Below are 13,171 nucleotides of genomic sequence, written 5' to 3'. Positions count from 1 at the left end.
GGGGCCTTGGGTACCCCAGGCTGGCCTTGAACTCACTGTGTAACAATGACCTTGAAGTCCTGATCTTTCTGTCTCCACTTTCCTTGCAAGTACTGTTAGAAGTGAGTGCCACCACAGCTGGTTGGATTTTTTTTTTTTTTAACTGAGTAGCATGAAGGTACAGCTGTAGTTTCCGAAATCATTATATTATTTTTATTAACAGACAGGATGAGCTCTGAGGATGATGATATAGTTCACAGACTGCAGATGTTTTGAATCTTGTCATTCTGGAGGAATGACATTTTGTGGGAACTGAACTTGTCTGGTGACATGAGAAAGCTTCAGTGGGCCGACCAGAAACCCGGAATTTAGCTTTATATAGCCAAACACTATTTATGTTGAAGAGCTAAATAAAAATTTGAAACTACCTGGGGTTTTAAATTTTGATTTTATTTTATTTCTATTGTTGTTGTTCTTGGAAACTCTTTAAAGTTTGTCTGATCTTCTTGCCATGCCTCTCAAAACCAAAGTTTCCTAAGTCTGTCTTAATACGCCTGCTGATTTGTATCTTACTGGAGGCAGGAGGTACCTCCTTTTTTTTCCCTCCACTTGCATGATTTTAAGAGAGGCCTGGTGCATAGTGAATTCAGTTTTACTGTTCAACAGTCTAGAAAGAAAAATTTCAATTTTCTTTCTCCCACTGACCATTGTTTTCTTGGCTTTTCCCCACCATCTCTGACTGTTTTCACTCCCAACCTTGACACTATTAAATCTGTAGGGATAGCTTAGGTCTGAGACTGAAAAAAATTTAAAGCAAATAGAAGAAATATAATTCTTTCTGAAAAATAATGATTAAAAACAGACGGCTTAGCTAATACCTTTATATGGTATTTATTATGTTCCAGACACTATTCAAATACTTGAAATGATTTAATATATTTAATTCTCTCGAGAATCCTGTGAGAAAGATCGTATTATTATTTCAAACTATAGATGAGAAAAGGGAGGGGAAGGGGTTGAGAAACAGGTCACAGTTGGCAAAGTCGGGATTTGAACCTGGTACCCTTAAGGGCCTTGGAATTGATGCTTTGGTGACTGGGAGGTTGAACTTCTGTGTGGTTGAAGAGTGAGCGTCAGGACTCTGGAGTTTCCTGGTGACACGCTGAGGGGATTGCCTCTCCCCTGTTTCCTGATGACTTAGATGTACTGTCACCTTTTTCTTCTTATAGGTTTGCAGATAACGGAAAGGGATTGACCTTTGCCAGGTTCGTAATGCTCTCAAACATTTGATCACTTTAAAGCTGTAAGGTAAAAAAAAAAAAAATCACCTGTAGTGTTTTTGTGTGTTTGGGAATGGGGGTGGGGAGGTTGCTTTATAATTTATTAGTAAAAAAAAAAAAAAATCAAAGAAAAAAGATCATTCTCTTTCTGGTACCACTAGAGGGCCAAAAAAACCCACTTTTTTTTTTTTTAAAAGACTAATTGCATTTCTGACAAAATTTCTCTGAAATTCCACAGAAGGGTAGGGAAGTTGTTAACTGTGTTTAGAAGAAAACTCTTGAACTTTAGGCTAAAAGTCTTTAAAAATAGAGGATGAAATGAAAGAGGAAAATAAACAGTGTGAAGATTAAAAATAATAACTTTCCTCTTAGAACCTGCTTTAACTTAGAAATGCAAACTAAATAGTGTGTGTGTGTGTGTGTGTGTGTGTGTGTGTGTGTGTGTGTGTGTGTTTCTGTGTTTCCACAGTGCTGGGGGTCACATTGATCCGTGCTGGTGATACATTCTGCAGCTGCCCTGCACCTCCAGCCTTCTATGTAACTCGTTTTTTCTGTAGATAATGAGTTTTCTACTGGCCACATTACACATGCTTGTCACTTAATTGCTGTGTTCTATGCAAACTCTTTGTTGCTTGAGGCTAATCAGCTGTTGCTAGTAAATTAAACTTCATGTGTTTATATATAATTTTCAAGTAACTCACGAATTGATAAAAGGAATTTTTATAGTATAAAGACAATTTCTAAGGATTTCACTATTAGGTTAAGTTTTTACCTTTTAGCTTTTTAAGTGGTAGCTTGCCTTCTTTGGGGGGCAGTTCAAACTTCCCCAAGAGTGATCACTGTCCTCATTTCACCAGTGATGGGAGCTTCCCAAGTGATGAAGGTTCAAGCCAAGAGGTGTCGGAATCTCTCTTTGTCGGCGAGAGTAGGAATTACGGATTTCAAGGTGGCCAAAACAAGTACATGGGTACAGGGGGAATAGATCAGAAGCCTCGGACGCTACCTAGGAACAGGTGAGTTGGACTTTGGCAGTGGAGAATTAAACAGTGGAGACAGAGCCTTTGCCTGTAATAAGCCTGGATAGATTGCCTTACTCTGCCTCTTTTCCTGTCTTATTAACAGTACCCACTATTACCATTATTATTATTCTCTATTATCCTCATGGGATTTTGGAGCATTAATAATTATCCATGTCATAGATTTTATTATCAGTTTTATGAAGGAGCTGCTCTTGTTTCTTATTCCTTACATAAGACCTTATATAAGTGGATTTTTTTTTTCTCTTGATGTTTTTCTTTCCTGAGACAGAAAAGTTGCCAAACCATAAACTATGACATTAGGTCAGTTTCCCTGCAATTCATGATGCTGTTTTTTCAGAAATAGCCACTGGAAAAGGGAAATTACCTCTGAAAAGAGCCCTAGAAAATGAAAAGTCGGTAGATGCCAAAGCCGACTCAGAACCCAGCTGAGGCCATGTAATTACGTGTGGTTAAGATGGTGAGGGGGTGGGGGCAGAATGGGGCAGGTTTTCTGTCATCATAATGAGTCCTGTTTTTTTGTGTGTGAACTTTTTTTTTAAATTGAAAATGGATTCTTCTCTTTCTCTCTCTTTTTTTTTTTTTTTTTTTTGGTTTTTCGAGACAGGGTTTCTCTGTGTAGCTTTGCGCCTTTCCTGGAACTCACTTGGTAGCCCAGGCTGGCCTCGAACTCACAGAGATCCGCCTGGCTCTGCCTCCCAAGTGCTGGGATTAAAGGCGTGCGCCACCACCGCCCGGCGAAAATGGATTCTTCTCTTGTACAGTACACCCCAACCACAGTTTCCCCTCCCACCCCTCCTCCTAGCTTCCCTTCAACCCCATGTGTCTGCCACACCCCCACTCTCACCCCCTATCCCATTTCCTCTTCAGAAAAGAGCAGGTCTGCAAGAGACAGTAGCCAGATAGGACAAAACAAGATACAATAAGACAGGGCAACAGCCCTCGTGTTCAGGCTGAACAAGGAAACCAACAGGAGGAAAAGAATCCCGAGAGCAGTCGAAAGAGTCAGAGACATGCCAGCTCCACTGTTAGGAGTCTCACAAGAGCACCAGGCTAACAGCCGTAACATGCATGCAAAGGACCTGGTACAGAGCCATGCAGGCCCCATACTTGCCCCTTCAGTCTCTGTGAGCCCATGTGACCCCTTCTTAGTTGATTCAGTGGGCCATGTTCTCCTGGTGTCCTTCATCCCCTCTGAGTCCTACAGTCTTTCCCCCACCTCTTCCGTGGGGTTCCCATTCTCTGAGGGGAGGGATCCAATGGAGACCTCCAGTTTAGACTCTTCTCTGTCTGGCTGTAGGTCTCTGTACCTGCTCCCATCTGCAGTGGAGGAACAGTCTGATGACAGCTAGACAAGGCACTGATGAATATAGCAGAATATCATTAGGAATCATTTCATTGATTTTTTTTTTCTTTGCCAGTGGTGTTTGGTTCTACCCTAGGTCTCTGGGCTATTCAGTCTCTGGTTTCTGGCCATCCAGGCCGTGTAGATCATGAGCTCTCTCTCTCTCGTCGAGTGAGCCTCCAGTTAAACCCAACATTGGTTGGCCACTCCCTCAGGTTCTGCTCCACCATTGCCCCAGCACATCTTGCAGTCAGGACAGATCGTAGGTGGAGGGTTTTGTGGCTGAGCTGGTGTTTAGGTTTCTCTTAATGTAGCCTACAGAGTCCCTTCTTGTGCCAAAGAGACTAGAATGTGTGGGTGAAGGCTCCAAGTTCACACTAACTAGACCTCTCTACGTTCACTGAGCTGTGTGGAAGTCATCCTTGGCAATGTGGCCCCTCTGTCAGTTTTCAGAGGGCGACCTTCTGTCCTAGCATCAGCCTGGGTTGTTAGAGATCTCCACGGGACTTCCTTGGCCAACAACTTAATGGAATATAATCCAGTCCTACCACTGGAAGCCTTTCCTGGCTATAAAAGATGGCCAGTCCAGACTCAGTATCCTCCATTACTAGGAGTCCTCACTGGGGTGACCCTCATAGATTCCAGGAAGTTCCCACTGCACTAGGTTTCCAGTCCCCCACCCCCCCAAGGCTTCCCTAGTTCCAGCTGTCTCTCCCGACACATATCTGATCCCTCCCATTCTGGTCCTCACCTGCCCCCAATCACCCTCAGAATCTATTCTAGTTTTCCTTCCCAGGGAGATCCATGTTCCTCTGCCCCCAATCTTTCTCTCTACCTAACCTCTCATGGGTTGTAATATCCACTTATAAGTGAGTATATATCATATTTGTCTTTCTGGGTCCAGATTACCTCACTTGGGATGATTTTTTTTTTTCTAGTTGCACCTGTTTGCCTGTAAATTTCCTGATGTCATTTTTTTTTTTTAAGCCTCTGAGTTACACAAACTCCATTGTGTAAATGTACTGCATTTTCTTTATCCGTTCTTTGGCTGAGGGACATCCAGGTTGTCTATCTATCTAGTTTCTATCTATTATGAATAAAGCCACAATGAGCACAGTTGAGCAAGTGTCCTTGTGGTAGAATGGAGTGTCCTTTGGGTATGTGGCCAAGAGTTATATAGCTGGGTCTTGAGGTAGATCGATGCCCAATTTTCTGAGTTCTGAATTGACAATCAGAGTTCTTAAAACAGCAGTTAGCACTAGCATATCCTGCAAAGCTACTTAACCGAGCACCTGGGTCTGCGGCAGAGGAGTGGCACAGAGAGATTGTCTATGTGAAGTAGTGTTTGTGTTTCATGAGGGTTGAATGAAGGTGAGCTATTTAGAACAGGCCTTGGCAAACATTTGATAAATGCTACAGAAGATTCTTGAAGTGTGACTGGGGATACAGTCAGGTAGAGAGCACTTTCCTCAAATGTATGAATCCTTGGGTTCAGCCTTCAGCACCACAACATACAAAACACAGAGTTCTTTTTCTAGTAATATTCATGATCCAGCAGGATTGATACAGAGTCATACATGCTCACTGTTTCACAAGGACAGGAGCCCAGACAGGGTCCAGCACAGGACACCAGGAAAACTGACAGTCTGTCTGTCCCACTCCCCTGCCTCATCATGACTCACACCCAGAGAGAGCATTCCCACAATGGGCTGATTCTCGGTGGACCATGGCATCAGCTTGGAACTGGGGTCTTGAGAATATCACTGAGATTTCCCACAAATATAATGAAGATACCTCCAAAATGAGCCTCTGACCCAGGTTCTGCGTTAACCAGAGTCTATACATGAAGTATAGCTTTAATCAGACAGTTGGGGTTCCTTCTAATTTAAACAGGAGGCTTTCTCTGCTCACACAGATTTCTTATTTTAGAACAAAAACACAGAATTACCAAATGAAACATCCTCCTCCTTCTCTTCCTTTTTCTCCTTCTTTTCCTCCTCCTCCTCATTTTTGGCATGGTACCCTGGACCTTGGACATGTTAGGCAGTCACTCTACAATTGCATCCCTCTAAGCTACATCCCCAGCCCTAAACAAAACATCACCACTGAGTTGATTCAGGGAAGTTCTTTAGAAAGACCTATTGTACCCCAAACATCATGTCTCTCCACACCCAGTCTATTGTATTCCCGAATCTTAATTGTCTCCATAGCACCAATTATCTGCAGTTATTTTTATTTTTATTTTATTTTTGTAATCTCTTCTAGGATATTGTATTTTTCACTCTATTAGAACTTGTGTCTTGCTTACCACTATGTCTTGGAATTTTATTTGGTGCTTATGGGATACTTAGAGTATTCATAAAGCAGAAATACTGTGAAAGAGATTGGCCCACATTTATTAAACATACCTTGTATTTTAATAGGACATTCCCAATTCGAGGCTTTCAGATTTATGATGGGCCTATTCATCTCACAAAGAGCACTTTCAAAAAATATGTGCCAACTCCAGACAGGTACAGCAGTGCAATTGGCTTCCTCATGAAGAATTCCTGGCAGACGACACCCAGGAATAACGTTTCCCTTGTGAAATTTGGTCCACAGGTAAGTATGTTCTCATGGCTCCTTCACAGGGACTGTGGTGGGGGAGGGGAACAACACGTAACCAAAGACAACATCCAGCCAAAGGACTTGCACTGAGTCTGAATGACAGGAAGAAATGTGTATATAGTTGCAACTCCTAACTCATACATTGATCCCACTGAGGGCTATTTTTGACAGTAGATGATATCTTCAACAGGATAATGACAGAGAGATGGTATTGGGAGATTGTCCAGCTTCATAGGAATAAGATGGCATATGATTTTGGGACATTGAATAATAAGCTGGACAGAGGACCCATCTCCACTGAGAGATTTGGGTCCTGACTGGTGGTTACTTTTCTGTGGCTTGTAGGAAACTTGGGGATAAAAAAATTAAGAGGCATATTGAAGTAATGTGATAGAAATTTGGGTTTGGACAGAATACTATAAAGAAGACTTAGAATTTGTATTTATGGTGCAGTTGCCCCCAGAATGTTTTTCTTAGCAGTTTCTCCATTACCCACAATGTACAGGACAGTCTTCTTGGAACCTCAGGCCTGCTTCATCCTGCTGATTCCATGATAGCAGTGGTATGAGAGAGACAGCCTCCAGCTCTCTGACCCACAGACAGCCGAAACTAGAACATAGCTTATGGTTCTTTCATCATGTCCACATATTTTAAACACTTGCCGAGTTTAAAATAGGCCTTGAGATAGCTTTTTCGAAGCCATAGTGTAAGAGAATCCATAGTGACTGCATCAGGGGCTCATCCATCCTCCCTGTGGTAGGGATGCTGTGGGAACAGTATGCCGACTCCAAGCGATGCTGTTTTCCATTGAGGTGTTTATTATTTAGATGTGCTGTTGACACACATGCACCTATGATTGAGGGGTGCACAGAAGTGTTTTTGTGTGCCCTGAAAAATGTTTGCTCCTAATGGGAAATAGCTAACGGCTAATTTTTTTTTAATTATTTATTATTTTTTATCTGCTGTGCTAGAGATTCGAACCAGGGCCTTTCACACTCTGACAAGAGTTCCACCAACTGAGCTACATCCCCAGCCTCGTAGGAAAGGCTTTAAAGTAACTCCAGAGCCAGGCATGTTTTGTGTTCAGAAGAGATACAGCAGCACCTGTTTTCTAGCGTATTCTAGTGAGTTCAGCAGAATCTTGCCGTCCTAAGCCAGCACCAACACCTTGCGGTGGTTTTGGGTTATACTGATTTTTTTTACTGGGTGAGAGTGGTACGTATGGATAAGTAACTACATCATTTGGAGCAAAGCAAAATGATTATTGGTATATTTATTTAATTCAGGTTTAATTTCCTTGCAGGAATGCACAGAATCTCATATGTGGAGTTTATTTATTTATTTTTGGTTTTTTGAGACAGGGTTTTACTAAGTAACAGCCCTTTCTGGAACTTGATTTGTAGACCAGGCTGGCCTCGAACTCACAAAGATTTGCCTGCCTCTGCCTCCCAAGTGCTGAGATTAAAGGCGTGCGCCACCATGCTCAGCTACATGTGGAGTTTATAATAGTTTACAAGTAAATACAGCTGGTTCCACTTTCTCTTCCCCCAGCTTTATCATTTAAGTGGCGGGGGAAATAGAATAAAATTGAAGTTGCAGTTTAACGTTTCCCAGTTGAGCTTCAGGAGGCTTTAGAAATGTTTTCGCTCAAGCATGTCATTTTATAGAACTCAGATCAATTAGCTACCATGGTCGACGACCTCAGTGACCTGTGACCCCTACTGCTCTGTGGCAGGAATCTGCTTCTGTGATGTCTCTGGTTTTCTCTGCTGTCAGGTCTCTCTGAACGTCTTCTTTGGAAAGCCTGGCCCCTGGTTTGAGGATTGTGAGCTGGATGGTGATAAGAACTCCATTTTCCATGACGTTGATGGCTCCGTGACAGGCTACAGGGATACCTACGTGGGAAGGATGGACAACTACCTGATCCGCCATCCGACCTGTGTCAACGTTACCAAGTGGAATGCAGTGGTCTGCAGTGGGACCTATGCCCAGGTAGGCCCGCAGGAGGTCCAGGTCTGCAGCTCCTGGCAGTGCTACCCTCTGGGAGGAGGTGGCAACTCCTTAGGGTGATTGGAGGTTTCCCAAGCACAGTTTTTATGGGGGAGGGGAGGAAAGTGAGTGATAATGGAAGGGAAGGGAAGAACATTTTACTAAAAGCTCCCCCAAAGCAGTTAAATCAGAGAAGTGAGTCAGGAGGGCAGGGGAGGTCAGTGCACTTAGTCAGATATAGTTGGGATAGCTTGGACAAGAGAAGCCATGTTCTCCAATCTTCCTGGCTGTGTCTCCACTTCCTGTGGGCTGAGACTGTAGGCAAGTACCATAATAGGTAGTTAGGTCTGATGTTTCTTGACCCTTAGGTTTTTCTTACTACATTCCGGATATGTCCTTTGCTTTCAGGGTCCTTCTCTCTGTGAAATCCAACTTTGAGACAGAACGTCAGTGAGTCACTGAGAAAGTATAAAGTTCCAAGGAAAGAAATGAGGTTTGGCAATAAAAAGATAGGAAGGAATCCAGGAAAATCTTAATGGTATTATGATAGTCTGTGGGGACATGAGAGGATAGCACAGACAAAAGGAAAATACTTCTTTGAAACCATTAAGCTGGGGTGTATTTTAACAGATGAGAGGCTTATTTGCAAAGTATGCATAGTTAAGAGCACAGACTCTGAAGTCAGGCCGACTGGAATTGAACCCTGGATTTTGTTATTTGCTGAAATGAGAGGAGGCTGTGTTAAAAGGTATTCCGTGGCCATGCAGAATTCCTTTGAACCTTTTAATAAGAATACCTTTTAATGAGGAGAATGACAGGACGGGAACACATTTAGCATGTGGTCTGGCTGGTTGAAGAGCCAGCTGCCATTTGAAGAGCAGGGTTGGAAGTCACAAGGCTGGTTTTAACTGTGAGATTTGGGATGATGGAAGATCTTACAGAGCTGAGGCATCAGTTACCCAGAAATTTAGAGAAAGAGGACCGAATCCTTAGCCCCATGTTTAGGGCGGTAAAAGTGTGGGATTTAAAATAGATTGCTAGGCTAGGCGTGGTGGTTCATGGCTGTGATTCCAGCATTCAGGGGGCTAATGAAGATAGATCTCTACTTCATGGTTAGCTTAGGCTACATAGTATGAATGTGTCTCAAAAAAAAAAAAAAAACAACCAAAAAACAAAAAACAGGAGATAAAAGAATTAGAAAGGGGCTGGTTTGAGCAAAAAGAAGGAAACTGGAGAAGAACAAGGGATAAAGGACGCTCTAAGTCACACTAGACTGAAGGCCAATACCAGATGCCTGCCTTTGTTGTGTGTGGGTTTTTTTTTGTTTTTTGTTTTCCCCTGTTACTGACCTTGGCTTAGCAGCCTGCTAAACACAAGTGCATGCATTTGTGGGTTCTTACACGGTACTTCCCCAAGTTTGATGTGGTTTTCATCCTCTTAGCCTTCTGTAGTTGGCCTAGAATGCCTTAGAGCAGAATTCTTCATTACTCTTCTGACTTTGAAATGGCTGTAAAAGAATGTTACTCTTAAATTAAAAAAAAAAAATCTAGATTGTTCTCTGTAGAGCAGTAAAGGGCGTCAGAGGGATGAAGACTGGACAGCATTTCCTGTAACTCCTTTGTTGTGGGAATTTTTCATTCCTTTCAACAGATGGGGGACAAAAAGGTGATAGAGCACCAAGTCCTTCAGAGGGGATGAGGAATGGATGGAGAGTTAGTTACAGCATAATAAAAAAGAAAAGATGTGATCCCCATCTTTCATTTTGTTCTTATTCAGACTTGCCCGGATCCACATTAAATGTCCCCATCAATGTTTAGACTCTATGGATACTCAAAAATTAAAACCAAAAGAAAAATAAGGAGCTTTTACTCTTTTTGTAGCTGCAGTTCTTATTTAATTTTTTGCTAACCATGTGTACTTTGTGTGTGTGTGTGTGTGCGTGCGCGCGTGCGCGCGCGCATGTATGCATGTACATGTCAGACTGACTGAAAATGGTGAACGCTCACTAATGAAGATGTTGTGTCTGTAAAGTATGTAGTATATAGTTATATAGCTCATAATTTTTCTAAGTTCCAGTTTTTAACTAAATACTATATATTCTTATTCTTCAACCATTTAGCCCTTTGGATTTGTAATGCTATTTCAGATACGAACCTAATCATTCCACCTTAGGAAGCAGAGTAGTCATTTTATTTCTATTTGTAGCTGAAGGAAGGCTTGAGTCATAATGCTTCCCAGGAGATTCTAAGAATGGGAGAACCACAGGTCAGAAATCCTTTCCTGAAGATTTGAAATTTAGGCAGAAGCCCAAATCTGTGGCTGTTTGCTTTCACTTAGAAGTAATACAGTGTGCATTTTTTGACATGGGATGTCAAGACAGAATTGTTGCTTGTTTTTGTTTGTTTCATTGTTTTTCTTGTTGTTTTTTAGAGACAGAGTTTCTCTGTGTAGTCCTGGCTATCCTGAAACTCGTTCTGTATACTGGCCTCGAACTCAGAGCTCTTCCTGCCTCTGCCTCCTGAGTGCCAGGATTAAGGACATGTGCCCCCATGCCTGGCTTTTCAGAATTGCTATTCTTCAGTTGCTTGTAAATATTTTGAGGTGGAATTTCCATCTGCTCCTGATTGGCCTGAAGGATGAAGCACTCAGAAAGAACAGTGCTAATGTTGGGAGCCCACGGTTATGCACACTACCTCAGACTGTCCTTTGGCAGAAGGCAGAGGTGTATCTGTCCGTCTGTCTCTCTCTCAAGTATATGCTAAATACGAATACACTTATGCTAATAAATCATGTATGCCATATCTGTACTAAATATATATTTAAAGGCTGGGGAATAACACAGTAAAGTAGTATATGCTTGTGATCCCCATGCTGTGAAGACAGAAGCAGGTGGATCCCAGGGACTTGTGACCAGCAGCCTAACCCTAACTGATAAGGCCCATGCCAGTAAGAGGTCCTGTCCTAGAGAACAGGTGGACAGTGGCTGAGCAGGAATGACCCCTGAGGGCATCCTTTGGCTTTCACAATCTCATGCATACATGTGCCCACACACTTGCACACATGCAAGAGTACACAACTGTGTGCACTTGAACACACACACACCCCAAAAATGTGTTTAAAGGAAGATAATCGCTAGTCTAGTCGTATGTTTTCTGCTTCTATTTTGAATCTTTGAGTGGTATCAGCAAAGGATTAAGGTTCTCAGCAGGAATGAGTGTTGAGAAGATACTCCAAGCTCATAAAGTGGAGGAGCTGGTATGAACAAAGTCATAGAAGTCTACTGCATTGTGTATAAAATGTCAGGAGTCTGTGTATGATTTTGTTCTCCTGGAGAATGTGTTGCTGGATATTGATTTATTTTAGGAAATTGCTCTGAGGCGTGTCCTTCGGAGGATTCCTTGGCAGAAGGCTTCAGTTTGGCCTGGAACGTGGCTCAAATGCTACTGGAAAAAAATCAGGACCTTCCAGTTTATCTAAGCTTAACATGTTTTTCCAGATGCTGTAGAGAGCTTTTTAGCTTTTATTTTTGAATGGGTGAAAAATGACTTCTTGGGCAAGTGGAGGTCTTTAGCCAGAGCTCTCCGATATGAATTTTCCACCCCATGGATCAGGCGGGGGAGTCTTGGATTTGCCTAGAGGCATATCAGTTTTCCCGTGTTTGCTGATTTGTTTTGGATTGGTGTTCTTCAGATGGAGTGGTTTCTGTGGCAAGCTGTGTAAGCCACAGACGTTCTCCATTCTGATGAATCAGCTGGCCTGTGGTGGTGGAATTGATGATGGTCTTGGCTGGCAGCATGGGGGTCTGGTTTTAACCATGTCTACCTTAAGCAGGCTGCATTGTAAGCATGGTTTAGGCCACTTGGCCACTGCTTATTTGGTCTGGCACTTACCACAGAATCTCTTTTCAAAGTACAGACCCTTGACGTGGACTGGGTAAGTTCTTGGAGCTGTTTCATCTTTTATTCACTTCCCCTCAATTCTTAACTTTCTCTTAAAGGTGTATGTTCAGACATGGAACACTCCGAATCTTAGCATGATCATCACACGAGATGAATACCCATCCCACCCAATGGTGCTTCGGGGTATCAACCAGAGGGCCATTTCCCCACAGTACCAGCCTGTCGTCATGCTGGAGAAGGGCTACACCATCCACTGGAACGGTCCGGCGCCACGTACCACTTTCTTGTACCTCGTGAACTTCAACAAGTAATGTTTCTATTTCTGTCTTTGCAAACAGTTGAGCAGGTAGTCACAGCAGAGAAAAGAATGACATAACATAAAGGCGTCGCATGCACTTTACTCTTGTGGAGAAGCAGTCTAGGCTGTGTGGCTGAAGTATGATTGTGTAAACTGATTATACAGATCGGTTTGGTTTTTTAAATTATTTCTTTTTCTCTGTTATCAGGTGTTGTGTACAGAAAAGCTACCCTACAGTGGGATCTGTTTTGCTTTGTTTTTGTTATCTGAGGTAGTTGGGATTAAATCCAGGACCTCAAGTACGTTAGCAAGAGCTCTACTCAAAACCGTATCATCTACTCAAAGGATTGGTTATAATACCATCTGCTGAGTATTGCAGTTTCCTAAAGCTGGCCCCAGTTTTATGTGGTTTTCTGAGTAAGCATGTGGAAAATTAAATTAAGAGGCTGGCTTGCTTTCTTCTTTCTTTCTTTCACTCTCCTGCACCGCGCCCCCGTCCCCCACCCCAGTGGGGAAGAGGAATGACACAACCTTGCTGTGTCCACACTGGCCTTGAAATTGTGACAATCCTCCTGCCTCAGCTCTCAAAGTGCTAGATTATGGGATGAATCACAGGAGCTGACAAAATGGAAAGAATTTTGAGCCCGAGCATAGACTGGACAAAAGAAAGTGACATGATTAGTTGGTGATGGCTTCCAGGACAAGAGGAGGGAATGTCGGGGAATGAATAACAGGCA

The 13,171-nt window shown here is 42.7% G+C and overlaps 1 protein-coding gene across 2 annotated transcripts in view; it reads left to right on the top strand.

The window, feature by feature from the left end:
- Window positions 1-13,171, top strand: part of Cemip2 (cell migration inducing hyaluronidase 2) — an 80,352-nt gene that overhangs the window by 47,746 nt on the left and 19,435 nt on the right. For both annotated transcript variants that reach the window (XM_059259726.1, XM_059259734.1), the window contains exons 14-18: window positions 1,209-1,244; window positions 2,117-2,272; window positions 6,065-6,242; window positions 8,025-8,240; window positions 12,235-12,443. In XM_059259726.1, the coding sequence (XP_059115709.1) occupies window positions 1,209-1,244; window positions 2,117-2,272; window positions 6,065-6,242; window positions 8,025-8,240; window positions 12,235-12,443 (795 nt within the window). The remainder of the gene's footprint in view (window positions 1-1,208; window positions 1,245-2,116; window positions 2,273-6,064; window positions 6,243-8,024; window positions 8,241-12,234; window positions 12,444-13,171) is intronic.

This window comes from Peromyscus eremicus, chromosome 1, assembly GCF_949786415.1.
Source record: "Peromyscus eremicus chromosome 1, PerEre_H2_v1, whole genome shotgun sequence".
Lineage (NCBI taxonomy): Eukaryota > Metazoa > Chordata > Mammalia > Rodentia > Cricetidae > Peromyscus > Peromyscus eremicus.
This window is presented reverse-complemented; position numbering and strand designations above follow the sequence as displayed.